The 17690-nt window shown below is 33.2% G+C and overlaps 4 protein-coding genes and 1 non-coding gene across 5 annotated transcripts; 3 read left to right on the forward strand and 2 right to left on the reverse strand.

Annotated features, from left to right (window-relative positions):
• Positions 1-76: 76 nt before the first annotated feature.
• On the reverse strand, positions 77-3709 carry LOC104725328 (fimbrin-2). Its single transcript, XM_010443966.3, has 14 exons — positions 3415-3709; positions 3146-3319; positions 2824-3065; positions 2553-2724; positions 2408-2446; positions 2254-2322; positions 2030-2146; positions 1702-1913; positions 1445-1600; positions 1160-1359; positions 922-1079; positions 641-737; positions 462-553; positions 77-379 (listed from the first exon to the last, which is right to left on the reverse strand). Exons 1-14 carry the CDS (start codon positions 3499-3501, stop codon positions 230-232), a joined length of 1965 nt encoding a protein of 654 aa, XP_010442268.2. The 5' UTR covers positions 3502-3709; the 3' UTR covers positions 77-229.
• A 3662-nt stretch (positions 3710-7371) lies between these two features.
• On the forward strand, positions 7372-7443 carry TRNAK-UUU (transfer RNA lysine (anticodon UUU)). Its single transcript has one exon. It is a non-coding gene; the product is annotated as a tRNA-Lys (tRNA).
• LOC104725329 (protein PEP-RELATED DEVELOPMENT ARRESTED 1, chloroplastic-like) lies at positions 7434-10134 on the forward strand. The gene is made up of 9 exons (XM_010443967.2): positions 7434-7919; positions 8266-8421; positions 8687-8755; positions 8848-9018; positions 9101-9244; positions 9334-9492; positions 9602-9667; positions 9777-9836; positions 9931-10134. The coding sequence occupies exons 1-9, from the start codon at positions 7593-7595 to the stop codon at positions 9973-9975; spliced, it is 1197 nt and encodes a 398-aa protein (XP_010442269.2). The 5' UTR covers positions 7434-7592; the 3' UTR covers positions 9976-10134.
• Positions 10135-10532: 398 nt separating this feature from the next.
• Positions 10533-12145, forward strand: LOC104725330 (uncharacterized protein At5g48480-like). Its single transcript, XM_010443968.2, has 2 exons — positions 10533-11086; positions 11695-12145. Exons 1-2 carry the CDS (start codon positions 10794-10796, stop codon positions 11924-11926), a joined length of 525 nt encoding a protein of 174 aa, XP_010442270.2. The 5' UTR covers positions 10533-10793; the 3' UTR covers positions 11927-12145.
• Positions 12146-12512: 367 nt separating this feature from the next.
• Positions 12513-12983, reverse strand: LOC104725331 (putative lipid-transfer protein DIR1). Its single transcript, XM_010443969.3, has one exon. It carries the CDS (start codon positions 12924-12926, stop codon positions 12615-12617), a length of 312 nt encoding a protein of 103 aa, XP_010442271.3. The 5' UTR covers positions 12927-12983; the 3' UTR covers positions 12513-12614.
• Positions 12984-17690: the final 4707 nt, after the last annotated feature.

The raw sequence follows: 17690 nt of genomic DNA on the forward strand, positions 1-17690 counted from the left end.
ACAACAATTTGGCTTTGAGTTTCTTAACTTTGCACTATTGATCAATGTATTATTTATTTCGTAGTTGGATTGGATGTATGTCAATATTCGCCGATGACATTTCAATTTTTAATATTGTTTTTAATTTTACACCCAAAAATAAAAATAAAAAATACGAATGAGCGGAAGAACTAATAACATCACATATTAATATTCTTAATAATGTATAATTTCACCGTAAACCATATATTTATTCTATGGAGGAATCGGAAGTAGAATCGTCGAGTAGACTTCCACAGTGGTTGTCCGGAGATCCGGTAGGCTTATTAAGATGAAGAGGTTGTTTGAGAGTCCAATGCATTATACTCGCCGTCAACGTGAGCATCATCTTCTGATTCACCTGTTCGTAATATTACACACATATAAATTCGAATGTCTCACTACAGTGTTCTATTTTTAAGTGATTAAGTTTTTCAAAGTACCTCAATTATGTCTTCAGGGAGTAAGAAAATAGAGCAACCCAGTTTCCTTGCTATGCTAATCACGTAAGTTGCATTCATCTTTTTCTCTTCATCTGTATGTTTAGTAAGTGTAGTCCCTATTAAATTATAATGTTCAAACATAAACAAACACAGAAACTAGTATTTAACAGTTCATTTACCAGTTACTCCGTTTGTAACAAGACTCCAGTTTACGGATCTTGGCTGCACTGAACTCAGCAGCTCCAAGAAAAAGATCCCATCGGATAAGCTCTTGTCCTGTCAAATTCAGACATCATATCGTTACTCACACATGTCAGGTTCGAAAGACAAACCCGGCTAAGCAAAGGAGTTTGTAAACATTTGTTGTTTATAAAGTAGTTTAATGCAGTTTTACAAATTCTTAAAGCAAATATTATTGAAAGGGGCCAAAGGGCCACAAATGAAGCAGGAGAGAACTTACCCTAAAGCTGTACATGCGTGTTTTGCATCCATTGTTTCTCACTTTAGCATTTGCCCATTCCAATATATCAACGTCTGTTATTTCTTTGCCATTGGAATGGAATCTCAAGTTCTTAAGAAGTTGCAGGATGTTGTATCTCATCAATTGCCATAGGTATGCTGCAAGGGGTTGAACAAGCCATCATTATTATTTTAAGTTGGTTCATTAAAACACGTAATCATTGAATTGGAAAACTTACCTAGTATGAGCTTCTTGTTTCCTTGAACAATGTCATTTCCGGCAATGTTAACCAGAGAGAACTTGAGCTGCTTCCCTAGTTTCACAACCTGATTACAGTTTTCTACTTTCTTGAATGGCAATTTAATGGGTGGTTTGCTAGCTACTTTCCAATTAACAATGCCTGGAGACACCTTGTCTAGTGTCTGCAATAGAATCCACCTGTTGACAAACACGTAACTCAGTGTTAAATATACATTCTACCTTTCAATTAACCAGTTCTTATACTCAATTCTGAAATACTAACCCATCCTTAAGATCTTCAAACACGTTGTTTATGTATAGCAAACTATCAAAGCTGTTAATCCAAAAACGGAATGCTTTTTCTTCTCTTGAAATTTGGGTGTCATCAGCTAGGTTTTCCAGAAAAGATATCTGTTTCGTTTGTGTTGAAAGGCCGTTCCTGTGGGGAAATAAAGACACAGTTCTAATCTGTTAGACCAACACTAAAAATGTTTTCTTTTGACATGAACTGTTTCTGATTTTTTTAAGTGTATCTTTCACCTGTGCTGGAATATATGTGCCACAAAAGCAAGATTAAGATTTGGGGAACCCTCAACAATATCCTTCGCTGTCAAGTATCTCCTGCATCCCATTCTGTCTGCATGTTCGAGAACAAGCTTTGCTCTCTCAATTGAGCTTCTAACTGCAAAATGTGATGGATTCTTGTGCTCTGGTGCCAGGACATTCAATAGATTAGTGTAAGCTTCCGCATCCTGTAGAAAACCATATCATCAGCCATATGAAAGAGTCTATAGAACATTTTACTAGATTATTTTGGTTAAACCAACTACTTAAGAACTCATAACTTGATATTAGAGACTTTGAATACCTTTACATCAGAGGAGAAGTTTGTGACAGTTTTCTTGTATTCAGTTTTTCTTAACTGAAAATTCATCCACCTCAATAAGATCTTCTCAGGTGGCAAACTCATCAGCTCTTCCACATCCTGTTGAACCCAAAAGTTGGAACAAAGTCAAATCTCTTTTAAAAAAAGTTTCGCCCTTCAGTGTTTGTTTTAAACAACAGGTATCAAGACAATGAGTGAGTAGTTACCTTGCTATCACCGACCAACTCCACCAGCTGGGGGGTTTTCTTCAAGTTTAGATCTGCTAGCAATTGTATCTAGACAGAACATTCACAACAAAGATTAATAACACATTCATCATCTCAAAAACAACAAAAAGCAGTAGCAGCAATAGAGCCTCACCTTAATGATTTGAGAAATCACACCAAGCACAAGATGACGCTGAAATAAGAGAAACAGAGAAGTGTTAGTCATAACCATCACCAAAATTTCAAGATACTGAACAAACTGATGATAGACAAGAGTTAGAATCACAGATTCCACATACCCTTCCTTCAATGATATCTTGAGTTCCTATATTAACCACAGTACACCCAATAGCCTTTGCAGAGTTTAAACAAAGCGTATGATTCTCGTTTCTCTCCCATGGATTAAGCATACTCTTAGTATTAATCGCTCGTTCATCAATCGTTCCAGGTACCGCCACATTTATAAGTTTACTACATCACAATCAGAAAACAAAACCCCAAAATCTTTACCATCATCAAAAGTAAAACATTCAAAGAAACATAGAATCAAGGGGAAGAAACTAAACTAACCAAAGCAAAACACCATCTTTTGCAACTTCGAATAGATCATTCGAAGACGGGTTAATCGGAAGGTACTTGTTTAGAAACTCATCACCAGAGAGATAATTATTGATATGAGCAACATAAGAAGACTTCTCAGAATCGCTAATCGTATGCAACAAAGTCGTTGTAGCTGCTTTAAGAAACGCAGACGAGTTCTTCACACCGCTTCCGATTATAGCGTTCACATGCGCTTGAAGATTCAGATAAATCTGCAATTACAAATAGCAAAATTTAAAATCACCAGAAGAATTCACAAAAAGATCTGTAGAGTTAATCGACGATACTGAACTCTTAGGTAAAACTCGAAATCGACTTCATCGTTTAAATTGGGATGGAAGCTTTGGATCAGAGTCGCTCTCTCTTCGTCGCTTAGGTTCTGATCTCCGACTACTTTTGATCTCCCCATCCTTGACGCGAGGTCTGATACCGTTAGCTTACCGCTCTCTCTCCTCATGCTCGTGAACTATGGAGAATCGAATGAATCAGATCGGAAAAAAAAAAAAAAAAATCAAATGAGAAAAGTTATATATGAAAGGCGTATGGATCAGACGTACGTACGTGAGATTTCAAACTCCGAAGCTCCACTTGTGTGAATTGGTTCTGTAACCATGGATCCGATACCAAAATCCCGACGAACCCTGACATTTTTTTTTCTCTACACCGATCGATCTCTGAACTCTGAAGCGTACGTTAAGAAGAAGAAGAAGAAGAAGCTCTAAAGCAGAGCTGGCAGTGAAGAAGGAGAAAGGGGAAAATTCAAATTAATGACGAAAGTACCCCTTTGAGTCTTTTTTGCGATTTTAAATTTCGCAATCAACTTTTTTTATTTTTTGTGTGTGGGCAATAAAACTGTGACCTGTGAGGGCCCATAATTGTCGTTTATATGAATTTACGGTTATGACCTTTACCTTCGAAGGTTTCTCGTTATCGTGGAGAGGGTAAATACGGTATTTGAAGTTACGGCTAATAAACTAGTTGGAGCTGTACGTAACGGTCGTTTAATTAGTTTGGTTATTTCATTTCATCCCCAACGTGGATTGGATTCACTTAAAAATTCAAACCTTTTGTTTTTCCTCAAACCTCTAGATCTATAAATTTCAAAGTGAATAGAAATAATTTAAACTTTCTTCACTTATTTTTTTTTCTTGCTGTCACTATATTTCATTATTACTCTTCACTCTTCAGCAAGTTATATATATATATATATATATATGCACCACACAAAAAATGTTACCGATGTAAAAACGTATTTATGAATTATCCTTTTTATATGCACAAAAAAAATGTCCCAAAATTTCTAGATATATAAGAAGAATTCCTCACAATCCAACACTTCATTTTTTTTTCTCCAAAAATGCCACTCTTAATTTATTTTTCCAATAATACCACAAACAAAAAAATTAGTTTTCAAAAGTGTAAAATTTATTGGTTTAGATTGACTATTTTATATTTAAGATAAAGTTTTAAGGGGTGGAGTTTAGTGTTTAGGATTCAAGGTTTAGTTTTGAATGGTGAAAGTTTAATTTTAGTTTTATTATATTTTCAGAAAAAAGATGTTTTCATGGTGTTTTTGAAAAATAAAACTAATAATGGTATTAGTGAAAAAAAATTCCTTATCTTAGTAATCTTTACAAGAACTGCAATATATATAAACACTATATATTTGTGCCAACGTACATAAACACTAAAAATATATATATATATATATATATATATATATATATATATATATATATATATTTGCATAAAACTAGTATTTAGATGCATTGTTAGCTGCAAAAAGTAGCTAGACACATAACATCGATTTTGTTGTGGCAAATAGACAAACTTTTATCAAGAATAATAGATTATCAATGCATTAACGTTCCTTTAGTACTTTATCAAAATTTAAAGTATTTCACTTGATTTTTTCCTGTTATAAATAAATTCTCAAGTATTTCATTTGATAAATATTGTATTTTCTATACCTACCACAACTAAATCAGTATTTTTTTCCTTGTAGTACTCATACCATTCTGCTAGTGTATATCAATGTCTATAAACATACAATTAACCCTTTTCTCGTTTTGTAAACTTCATTTTACAAGTAATAAATATAAGATTTATGGAAAATCTGAAATTGAAAATAAGCTTAAAAACAATTAAAGAGAATCTTTTAGAAATGCCACTTTTTGGTATGCTCATTTTAAAAAATGCCTATTTTACTTGTCCATTTTTATAAGAGGGATTTTCAAAAATACCACTTTTTCTATGTCACTTTTTAAAAATAACATTTTATGTTGTCCATTTTCAAAAATACATATTTCTATGTACAAAACAACTAAATTCTAAGCCCTAAACTTTAAATACTAAACTCTAACCCATCAAAACTATATCCTAAATGTAAAATAGAAAACTCAAACCTAAAAAAAATCTAAAAATTAATTTAACATATTGTAACTGTGTAAAAGATGGTAAAAATGAAAATGTTCAAAAAAAGGTATTTTTGAAAAGGGGTATACCAAAAATAGTATTTTTAACAAATTTTCTTTTTATAAATACCGCTCAATAAATTTGAAAGTTAATAAAAATTTATAAAAATGATAATGTACTCATGAATGGTACATACTACTAACAGATTCAATCAAAGTATTTATTAAGTATTTATAAAGTATTTTATGAGGTTTTTATAAAGTTTTACAAGGTATTTATAAGATTTTACAACATATTTATAAGATATTTGTAAGGTATTTATATCCTATTTAGAATGTGTTAAGAAGGTTACACACATATATAAATAGAATTTGTATATGTTTTTGTAAAGTTACACATGTATTTGGGTATATCTCAATATATTAAAGACATTTCGGATAAGGTATTAAAGAAGTGACATTTTTGAAAAGTAGTATTGAAAAGGGAGCACTTTTGAAATACCCCTAAATTGAAGGAAAAAGACTAAAAGAGCTTAATTCTCAAATACCATGAGTTTGTTTATGATTAACCCTTTCTCATTACTTGTAAAATGAAATTTACAAATTACAAACATAAAGTAATAAACTGAAGTAAAAAATAACATAAAGTAATAAACATAGGTGTTTTCAGTTTTCTTAAGATTAAAAACATTTAGAAGTCATAATTACATGTAATTAGTCCTAGAAAAATATAGATATTAACAATTTTTTTATGTAAATATATTATTTAGGAAATTAGAAAATTAAAGAAATATTTCTATTATTAATAATCTAATTTAATCAAATGAATAAGATAACGTGTGTGTAAATATAAGCAAGGACAAAATATTTGATTGCAATAGTGTATTATAAAACTACACCTCAAAGAGGATTTGGAGATAAAGCATGTGCCAGACTAGTGAATGAGAAAGAAAGAGAGATTTTGTAATAATTGAGCCAATATGAAGCAATCCTTTGCCATGCCTACTTTATATATAGTTTTCTCACTTCATTAAAATTAAATTACATTTGTAAGTGTTTATATCTTACCCTGATTTTTTTTTTTGGTTGGCTTATCCTACCTTGAATATAGATTGACTATCATTATGTGTATACACATTTATACATTGTTTCCAGTTCTACCAGTTGGTCAAGACATAAATATATTGAGATTTGAGATACTTCATATGGCATTAGTAATATGTCACTCGACTTTTTCTAAGTAGGCAATGAACTTAATAAGAATCATAAAACACCATTATATCATTTGGACCCCTCCATGCTTCATCCCACATGGTTGCTGATCTCAACTACGACGATTTCCATAATTGAAACCTGATTTTGTGTATCAAACTAAATATTAATGATCAAAACTAAAGCTAAACAACTTTACCCCAAAAAAAACACTCCCCCACTGTGTATTAGGATTGTCATTGACATAGAGAAACCTGCATAATCTAATAAATAGTTGTTGGTGCGGGAATTGACACTCCCAACATACCAGTCTAAACCAAAAAGCAAACCGATTATCTAATTCGGGAATTCGGTCGAATGTCGAATTCATCCTTCAAACGAAGGTCCACCAAGATTGAGAAGGCCCAGTCCAAGAACGAGCAACCGACTTTCCAGATCGCCCTACGGCCGATCTATCAAAGAAGAAAAAACTTTCCTAATCTCAAGCTAATTTATTAGGAAAGTAGACATATTTTGTAATCTAGAAAAACATATAAATAAAGGGGTGTCCTCATCTTTGTAAGCATCGAGCAATTAATACAAAAATCATAGTTCTTCATAGTTCTAGAACAAAACCCTAAGTTGTTTCTCAAGAGATTTCAATTCTTCTTTGTTCCTAGCTTTGATTCGATATTTGAGAGAAAGTTTCTAAGTGAATTTGTTTCCTCCTTCAAACAAATTCATTGTGTGAAACCAGTTTTTACAATATTATAGTTAAACTAACCAATATTGATGACCGGTATATGAAAAACCAACCAATTAATAATATTGGTGAAATGGTTTATTCTGGTTTTGTAAGTTGGATCCATTATTTTATATAAAATAAAGAATATATTACACTCTGTTCGTCAAGGCCTTCTTAGCTCAGTGGTAGAGCGCGTGGCTTTTAACCACGTGGTCGTGGGTTCGATCCCCAGAGGCGGCGTTTGTAATTTTAATTTTTAATTTTTTGTTTTTCCTATTATATATATTTTTTTTGGCGATCATTCGTCGACATTTTTATCTTTCTTCTTTTCCTTGCTTAAACCCAAAACCTCGAAAATTTCCAAAATCCGAAACGAGAAAAAAAAAACTATGTTACAGTCAATTCATCTTCGTTTCCCCTCAACCCTATCATCACCCTCTCAAAGAGAATCTCTAATCGTCCCATCGATTATTTGCTCCATTCCTTTCTCATCTTGTTCTTTCCGTCCAAAACAAACCAAGAAATTGAAGCGTCTGGTTCAGTTTTGCGCTCCTTACGAAGTTGGAGGTGGATACACCGATGAAGAATTGTTCGAAAGATACGGGACTCAGCAAAATCAAACTAATGTCGAGGATAAGTTAGATCCATCTGAGTATGAAGCTTTGCTTAAAGGAGGCGAACAAGTCACCTCCGTTCTTGAAGAAATGATTACCCTCGTATGTTTTCTGAGTCCTGGTTTATCTCAACTTTCTTCTGTTTCGTTTCTCTTAGCTTGGCATTTCGTCGAACAACTTATAGGCGTTAAGCTTTATAATTCATAGACTCGTTACTTACTTGTTACTTGTTTGAATAAATGATGACCATTTTTACGTGTTTCCACGTTTCCGTCGAGTCATGTTTCATGGGCTTGCTTTTGTGTTGTTACCCTAAGTTTGGCATTTCGTCGAACACCTTGAAGGCGTTAGGCTTAGTAGTTTTCTGGGATTATTCATCACTTTTTCCAGATGGCTTTATGGTAAATAGAATCTTTACACGTTAGTTATGGCCCATATGGTGTTGTAGTTGACAGATATGAATATGAATGAAGCATCTGAGAATGTTGCTGTAGAATTGGCTGCACAAGGAGTTATAGGGAAAAGAGTTGATGAAATGGAGTCAGGGTTTATGATGGCCCTTGATTACATGATCCAACTTGCAGACAAGGACCAAGACGATAAGGTAAAACAATTCTGCATTTGCCCTCTTTGAATAGACACACACACACAAAAAAACATCCTCTAAGGATTGACCTGAGTTTGCTATAGAAACGACCAAAATTGCTAGAATTGGTATACAGTTGTAACTCAGATTGCTTTTGCAATATAGTGTAGCAATCTCTTACATATTTTCTCTGGATTTTAAGACTGTTGTTACCTTCTCCATAAGTTCTGTAACATAAGCTGGGAAACAGATCAAAGAAATTGACTTTTTGTTTTGGATTCAGAGGAAGTCTTTACTAGAGGTCGTCAAGGAGACTGTCTTATCTCATCTCACCAAAAAATGCCCTCCTCATGTGAGTAATATTTTAATCAGTTTCTTCTTACTTTCAAGACTTTTCACTAGCTTCATATCATGATTTAAACGTTAGTGTTGCTGTTTATTTAGGTCCAGGTGATTGGTTTACTCTGTAGAACCCCTAAAAAGGAAAGTAGACATGAGCTGTTGCGTAGGGTGGCTGCAGGTGGTGGGGCTTTTGAAAGTGAGAATGGTACTAAACTTCATATACCCGGAGCAAATCTAAATGACATAGCTAACCAGGCTGATGACTTGCTAGAGGTATTGTGTTTGTTAGAAATAAATGTTTGTTTATCCTCGAGATAGTTTGAGAATGTTTATAAAGTCTGAGGAAGTTTTGCAGACTATGGAAACAAGGCCAGTTATTCCGGATCGAAAACTACTAGCGAGGCTTGTTTTGATTAGAGAGGAAGCGCGAAATATGATGGGAGGAGGTATACTTGATGAGAGAAATGACCGAGGTTTCACAACTCTGCCTGAATCAGAGGTTTGTGAGACAAACTATTATGTCCATTATGCTGAAGGTAATTGAAACATTGGAATAGAATGACGACATATTGCATGATCGCCAAACAGGTGAATTTCTTAAGCAAATTGGTAGCTCTGAAACCTGGAAAGACTGTCCAGCAAATGATCCAGAATGTAATGCAAGGGAAAGATGAAGGTGCAGATGATCTTAGCAAAGAAGACGAATCTTCTACCCAAGCGAAAAGACCGAGTGGATTAAATGGAAGGGTAAGTATGACCAACTAACACAATTGTTGTTAAAAGAGAAGACTTTTTGAGTAGGCAGTGAACCAAAGATTATTCGTTTTCGTACTTGACCTACTTGATGTGATCCCAGGGAAGCGTTACAGGAAGAAAACCATTACCTGTAAGGCCAGGAATGTTTCTAGAGACTGTCACAAAGGTATGTTTTCTATATTTGTCAATCAGCTTGTTCAACAGATGATAAGAGTAGAGTAGAGAATATCGTGTGACCATTTTTTGTGTGATGTTTTAAATCTAATCTTGATAAGGTATTGGGAAGTATATACTCGGGTAATGCATCCGGTATAACAGCACAACACTTAGAATGGGTGAGTTTCTTATTAACACCAAAAACACTTGCAGACAAAAAAAAAAAAAAACTCGTTTCTTTACAATTTCATCAAAACCAAATTTGTTTAACAGGTTCACCAGAAGACCCTCCAAGTTCTTGAAGAAATCGCATATTAGTAATATTTCTCGTTACATCAAGAAAGATTTGCAGGTAGAGAGACTGTGTCTTTTAACAAATCTTTTTTGGTATATAATTGTAATTTGGTTGGTTAATATGACAACCAGATATTGTCTCTATACGTTACATCCCCTTAGCTTAGTTATACATCTTGCTCATCTACATCATCCCAACATTTACTAAAGTCTATACCTACCACACACATCAATTAAATCTCAAAAGTGCTGGTAAAAAAGTTGACGTTGAATTAAATATATACTGTGGGTAATAATGGTACAACATAAACATATCTTTAACCCACTTAAAATGAATGTGAGAAAATGTAACTTGTCGTCCTCTGTGTAACCAATTCATTCACCCATTCAGTTAGGTAATGACAACAAACAAGCATTGAAAAATTAAAAAAAATTCGAATATAAACCAATTATTATTTATTTTACATAAATTAATATCGCAACGGTTTAATGGAGACGACACGTGGATGAGACAGTAGTCCTATAGGGTAGGAAAAGAGAGAGTCGTATCGCAATAAATGAAAAGAAGGGGGTTTTAGTAGGGGTATAGTTTCGTAAATAAACAAAAAAGTAAGGGTAAAATCCCGGACGCGAAAGCAATTGTTATATCCATTTGAATCCTCGTCAGGTTGGTTAATAACACAAAACGATTCCGCTTCTCCGCTTCCATCATAAATATCTCTCTCTCTCTCTCTCTCCTTCACCCATCGTTTTTCTCTAGATTGTTCTCTCTCACTCACACCATTCTCATTTCTCTCTTTAACCGTAAACGAATCTTCAACTTTTTTTTTCTTTCTCTCGCGATGGCTCAAGATGATGTTACTGCTGCTGGTGCTAACGGAGGAGCCACGACGGCGGCGGTTGTGGAGAAACCTGTTACCTTCACCGCTTTCAAGACGACGTTGACCGTTGAAGCTCAGAAAGTCAGCGACGCTGTTACGTTCTACAAATCTGCTTTCGGTGCGATCGAGTCTGGTCAGAGTCTTTACCCTAAGCGTAAGCTTGACCAAGAGCTTCCTCATGTTCTCTCTTCTGAGCTCAACCTCGCTGGTTCTTCCCTCGTTGTCCGTGACGTCACCACTCTCTCTGGTTTCACGTAAGCTTTCTTCTCTCTCTCGCTTGCTCTTGTTGTGGTGTTTGACATCTAGATCTCGCTTTTTTCATCTCTGATTTTTTTATTTTAGGTTTTTTTTCTACTCGTTTAGTGTTTGATTTTGTTGTAGATCTGGATTTAGGTTGTTGTATGAATAGTTATCTGGAGATAAATTACGTTTAGAAGCTATTTGTTCTTCCTTCAACAAGATTTACTGTTCATTTATTTGTTTGATTTGAGTTTGTTTTATACGTTGAACAGTGCGTACTCAGTGGTAGCGTTTCATTTCTGTTTAGATCTGGATTTTGGTTTGTGATATGAGAAGCTTCTGGTAGTTTAAGACGCTTAGAAGCTATTTTCATGGATGATTCTGCATGTTTTGGATATTTTGTGGTTTGATTTGGACTTGAACTTTTTTTGTTTTAGACTTTGAACAGTGCGTACTCAGTGGTAGAGTTTGATTTCATTTTAGATCTGGATTTTGTTTTGTGAGATGTAAAGTTTCTGATAATTTAAAACGCTTAGAAGCTTTGTTCATGGATGATTCTGCATGTTTTGTATATTGTGGTTTGATTTGGACTTTTTTGTTTTTTGTTTTTACGTTTGAACAGTGCGATATCGGAAGGTACGACGATGACTCTAACCCTCGAGACAGATGATGTTGAAGCAGCCGTTGCGAAAGCTGTGTCCGCGGGAGCTGTGAAAGTGGAGGTTACGGAGGTGGAGACTGAAGGAGGTGTTCAAGGAAAAGTCACGGATCCGTTTGGTTTCACTTGGATCTTCTCTGCTCCGGCGAAGAAGATTGAGAACGCCGCCGTGAATGACGAGAACAAAGAGGTTTAGTTACTGCCGTCGGATCTGATTTTTTCGTCGGTTTCTGAACAAACTCTGTCACCCTTAACATCCTATTTTCTGGTTTATGCGTTTATTTTGTCTTTTCTTGAATCCGGTACGTAGTAAACCGGATCGAGTAGCTTAATGACTTTCTCGGAGTTTTAAGTTTCACCCCTTTTGACATACTCTAATCTTTGGTGAAATCAGATATTAATCTCGGATTTTATATGTTTTTTGTTGATGATTTTTGCTTCTCTTAATTATTTGTCAGTAATCATGTTTACCTTTGCTGGATCTGTTTTATCTTAGGATAGAACCATCTATTAAATGAATAGCTTAGTGGGTAGATAAGAAGGAATTAAGAAGAATATTGGAATAATTTGTGTCGACTATACGTTTTTTAAGTTTTGTTGTATTATTGTGTCAGAGTGTTGAATACTGTGTCGGAGGTAGAGAAACCATAGGCCTCTGGGTCTGTGCTTATTGGTTCCGTTTTCGAAATTGCCCTTACGTGCTGTTTGGGCCTTGTGAAGTTTTCAATTGGTCCTTCTATAATCTTTTGACTACTTTTTGGGGTTTACCCATATACGCCATGTGGCAAAAGTACGATTTATAAAAAAAATAATAACATCTCATATTATAATATGAAAAGACACACACGCACACTGAGTCAGTGGCACACACAAAGCTTATACTTTTAACAAGTTGGGGCGTTGGGTATGCCACACTCTTTGGGGAGACCAGAAGCGAGTTCGGGATCTACACCGAAAGAACCGAGCCATGGAGAGTTCTTGTATCCACAAAGACAGGCGAAGTCGGCATGTTGCAGAGCCGTACAGCAAAGCTGTGATGGGCTTGTTGGATTCCCCTTGGTCACCGCTGGTTTGCACTCATTCAACTCATCTTGGGTCATGCCACATAGATCAATCGCTACTGACATATCGACTAACATAGCCATTATCATCACCATCATCACGATCATAGCCGCAGCTGCCTTCTTGCTCGCCATTTTTTTTTTTTTTTATCTTCCTCTTATTTTTTTGTTGTGTTTGTGGTGTTGAAGTGAATGTTGATGAGAAGGTGTATCTTCTTATATAATGTGTTAAGAGTAACCCGTGAACCAGATTGAATTATTCCATTAGTCACGGGTTGTGTCTTTTTGTACTTCACTTTTGGGATATGGTATTTGTCATAGAATCATAGCACTCCGGTTCAATTATCAATTACACAGTTTCCAGCCCACAAATCTTGTACTACAAATGGAAACTAATTGTCAACTGGCGCATTGTATAATTATAAAAAATCTCTTTCATATAGAAAAGCAAAATTACATTAAAAAAACCACCTGTAAACTATTGGGCCGATTTAAGCCCAAGTAGGATTTTTTTTCCTTTTTTTTTTTTGGGGCTACCTCAAACCCTCTTTTAGCTACCTATTTGAGTTTTTTAGTGATCTTCATTATCAACAACAATTAGCTACTTTAACCACAAAACAAATGAGAACATCAGTTAGTATATAAATGGAACCAAAAAGAGTATGTATCTCGTTCGCTCTGTCATTGGTTCTTGTACCTATCGACTCGAGACTTCTAAAATAAACGTTTACTGCACATTTCAGACTTTGACCACAAATGTCAAATGTTAAAGGGAAAAATTGTAGAAGTAGAGCAAAATAGACTTTTGACCTTTGTCTTGTTACCACTTAGCCTTTCCCTTCGTTCTCTGTGAGACTGTGACTGTGAGAGAAGTGTTGAGAAAATCCAAATTTCTAGATTCTCAATTTCCTTTACTCTTCTATTTTTAAATTAGTTTATATGTTCTTTTATTTGAGGATTTCAGTTCTATTAGTCGTAATCATTGTAAAGACGTTTATTTTAATCACCATCTCATATTTTTACTTAAATTTGGTGGTGTGTTGTTGTTGATACACAAGAGCATTATTAGCTTTCAAATGCAGTTACCTGTTTTACCGGCGACCATCACTGTTTTACCTAAACCTTACAAAATGTATACCGGCGATCACTGTTTTACCTAATTTACAATCATTTTCTTTTGTTACTGTTATGAAAAGAATTAAAGTAAATCACTTCTTCTATGCAACCGAAGGTTAAAAATACTCAAACAAATGACCAAAAAGTTTCATGCTTACAGAATTATGAAGAGCATTTTGATACGTAAGTATTTTTCATGTTTTTAGGCTAAGACTGAACTTGATCAAAAAGAAAAAACAGGTTAAGATTGATATTAATCTGTGAAATGTGAACCCTAACTATGTGATGATTCTAAATATTGCATATTCTGTTAAATCTTTCGTTATTAGATTTTATATTCCGAATAATGTGTTCGTTTATAGGATTAGTTTGATAGAGTAGTTTTTAGGTTGCATAGAGAAGCACAATAGTATTGTGTGTTTGACCAGACCTATATATATAACTTGTGACCTCTCGAACCTAACGCTATGGACTATGGTCATGTGGAATTGCTCCTACTAGCGAATGTATCTTGTGTTTTTTTTGGGTGCAAACAGTAGAGAATGTATCTTGTTGGCTCATGTAATTAAATGCTTCACGATGTTACAATAAGAATCAGGATGAATACTTTTTGACAAACGGAGCTGCGAGACGTTGCAGAACGGATATAAATTACCCCATGAACAAGTCAGAGAAGTTACAACAAAGTTTTATTACAAGGGAAAAAGGCTTAAAAATATCTCGTTTATTTTTTATTTGGACGTTTAATACCTCGTGTTTTTTTATTCGAAGAAAAATACTTCGATTTTCGATTAATTAAAACAAGTGATTTAATACGCAAAAAAAAAAAATGTTGGTATATTCATACTTCTGATTTTGTGACAAAAACAAAATTCCATTTTTATCCTTGTGACAAAAACAAAATTCCATTTTTACCCTACGATCTCAATTAAAAAATAGTTTAAAATGACATGGTATTAATTTATAATTTTATTTGAATTAAATTTCTTTCTATTTTTTACAGCTAATTAATTTTCTTTTTTGATATATATTTTTGATTATAATTTTGTTTGACGGAAGAAAAACAACTTTGTTTAAATTCTGGATCTAGAATCGCATGATGACTGTTTTAGCTTCAAATCTCCATTGTTTTTTTCTTCAAATCCTGGGTCTGTATTTATTCTGTTGTCAATCGATTAAATTGTTTCAAGAGATTACAGTAATGCTTTTCAGTGGAGATCCCTCTCATCATCTCTGGTTTACAACTCTCTCTCTCTCTTTTTAACAAAACAACTCTCTCTCTCTCTCTCTCTCTCTCTCAAAGGACGAAGAAGAAGAAACTTGAGAATCATTCTCTATAACTCTCACCAAGAAACCCAAAAACCCAGGATAAGAATTAGAATCACCTCTTGACTTATAATTCATGACTGAATCTAACAAGTAACAACCCTTATCACGTATTAACTGGTAAATTTATTGGCTGATCCGCCAGTTTACATCGGGAAATTACGACACTCCGATTAACTAATAGCTCCATCTTTGGCGGCGGAGAAATCAGATTCGTTGGTGGCTGTGATGATGAATGAACCGGGAAACGACAACAACATCAATATTCCATCAGGTCTTAAAGTAATGAGAAAACACTTTAAAAAGCAGATCGTCACCTTCAACGACGACTACTCAGTCGTTTACCGCAGGTTTTCTTTAATTTTTTTTTTTTTTTAATATTTTTAAAACAAAACTTTAATAAAAAGAATTCAAATAAAATTATAAATTAATATCATGTCATTTAAAATTATTTTTTAATTGAGATAATAAAGATAAAAATGAAATTTTGTTTTTGTCATAAAATCAGAAGTATGAATATACCAAAATTTATTTTTTTGGATATTAAATCACCTGTTTTAATTAATCGAAGTATTTTTTTTTCCAATAATAAAACACAAGGTATTAAACGTTTAAATAAAAAATAAACGAAGTATTTTTAAGCTTTTTTCACTTTATTACAAACTAGAATAACTGTATCCAAAGGTCCTAAGGAATAAATAATATTTTGACACAAGATACGCAAATGAGTGATGACGTATCTAATATTCCAAGGTCACAAGGAGGAGTAAATGTGTAGTTAGAGCGTGTTCACGTAACCTAAGAAAGTAGGAATACTGAAGACTAATTTAGTTTTAATAAATATTTAGTTTTCTTCTAATAAATGTTTCTCAATTATTCTCTTTTGTTTTACAATTTTTTATTTTAAAATTCAAATGCAGCATATCTAATTCTTCATGTAAATACAATTTGATATTAAGAGAAAGATATTTAGTTGACCTAACATTTATATTGTAAATATTGGATTTGTAAAAAGTATTAAAACAACATTCATGATAAGTAATAACACATAAAGCATATTTTATAGTGAATCAGAAGTTCAGAAATTCTAAACCAGAGTTGAAGAGCTACTTAAGAATCTCGATTTCTAAATTCTTGGTTGATAATTGGAGTTCATATATCTGAATCCAATCTCTGTTCAGTTTAAATCACATCGACTAAACTAATGACTAATGAGGAGTTTCATACTAAAAACATTACATAACAAAAACATCAGAATTAAAGTTAAAATCAGAAAAAGTAACATTTCGTAAAATTAACTGCAAAAGAAGACAATGCCGGTGGATTAATGATAAAAAACATAGAAAAGACTAATGATAGAAATGTCAAACGTTAATAGTACGTAGTAGTACTGTAGTAGAGACTAGAGAGTAGGCCAAAGCAACATTATAAAACAACAGCCTTAAATACCTAAATAGCACCCATTTAATTTATGGATTTTTCAGAAGCATGGCATCAATTTAGTTTTTTTTTTTTGTTTCTTTTTCTTAAATTTTCATTCATTTTATTTTGCAAAATATTTCTACAAACTGCCGAAAGTGTTTCATTATTTATGTAGTTTAAAGCTTAAACGTTACTGAAAATTCGTTTATAGTTTGTAAATAAACATTATTAATACTTTTTAAACTGCCTTAAAATTACTAAAAAGATTTTAGTTTCTACTCACTACAATCATCTTTTCATAGTGTTTGCTGTTATATCATTTGGTGAAATTTTTGTATATACGATATGATATATAATAGTAAGTAATAACACATCATTCTATTATATATATAATCCATTGAATAGAATGCTAATGTATTCTATTTACCAATATATTTTCTAATTCAACAAAAATAAAATTAATCATTAGTGATCATGTGTTTGATAGTGTTCAATAAGGAATAGTAAAAATTCAATAGTGTAGATGGGAAATAAAAGACTATTTTCTTTTTGTGTGCAACATAAAAGACTATAATAGCAATGTTTAAGTTGTGGCTAAAATCATGTATTGTTTTTATTTAGAACTTCATTAAAAATATCGTGTTAGTTATATTTCAACTTAATTATATACTGTATAATACTATAATATAACAAAAATGGTTTATGAAATGTATTAAGATAATACTATCATTTATTTCAAGAATTTATACAATTTAATAGTTTCTCTAGTGTTAACTGCCCTAAGCTAAAATAGTTATTACATCAATGAAAAGCCATTCCGTTGAAATGTGTTTTTTTTTAACTGTTTTCTCAATTTCAAAGGCGGCAATGAGCAGTTCCAATTTATTATCCTGCTATGAAGAACAGTATCAGTAATTTTGACCTAACCCCACCTGTCCTCTGTCAATTACTTACAAAAGAACAAAAAAAAATAAAAAAAATCGAGACTTATTATTATGAACTGTAAAAAGATGGAATTTAATAAGGGGAAAAAGT

Source organism: Camelina sativa, chromosome 11 (genome assembly GCF_030686135.1).
Source record: "Camelina sativa cultivar CO46 ecotype springtype chromosome 11, ASM3068613v1".
Taxonomy (NCBI): domain Eukaryota; kingdom Viridiplantae; phylum Streptophyta; class Magnoliopsida; order Brassicales; family Brassicaceae; genus Camelina; species Camelina sativa.

Coding starts and splice junctions, on each gene's coding strand:
- LOC104725328 (XM_010443966.3), bottom strand. CDS start 3,501: ATGTCAGGGTTCGTCGGGATTTTGGTATCGGATCCATGGTTACAGAAC. Junction 2,447..2,552: donor AAGATATCATTGAAGGAAGG/GTATGTGGAATC, acceptor CTCTTATTTCAG/CGTCATCTTGTGCTTGGTGT. Junction 554..640: donor TGTTACAAACGGAGTAACTG/GTAAATGAACTG, acceptor CTAAACATACAG/ATGAAGAGAAAAAGATGAAT.
- LOC104725331 (XM_010443969.3), bottom strand. CDS start 12,926: ATGGCGAGCAAGAAGGCAGCTGCGGCTATGATCGTGATGATGGTGATG.
- LOC104725330 (XM_010443968.2), top strand. CDS start 10,794: ATGGCTCAAGATGATGTTACTGCTGCTGGTGCTAACGGAGGAGCCACG. Junction 11,087..11,694: donor ACCACTCTCTCTGGTTTCAC/GTAAGCTTTCTT, acceptor ACGTTTGAACAG/TGCGATATCGGAAGGTACGA.
- LOC104725329 (XM_010443967.2), top strand. CDS start 7,593: ATGTTACAGTCAATTCATCTTCGTTTCCCCTCAACCCTATCATCACCC. Junction 9,245..9,333: donor CAACTCTGCCTGAATCAGAG/GTTTGTGAGACA, acceptor ATCGCCAAACAG/GTGAATTTCTTAAGCAAATT. Junction 9,668..9,776: donor TTCTAGAGACTGTCACAAAG/GTATGTTTTCTA, acceptor AATCTTGATAAG/GTATTGGGAAGTATATACTC.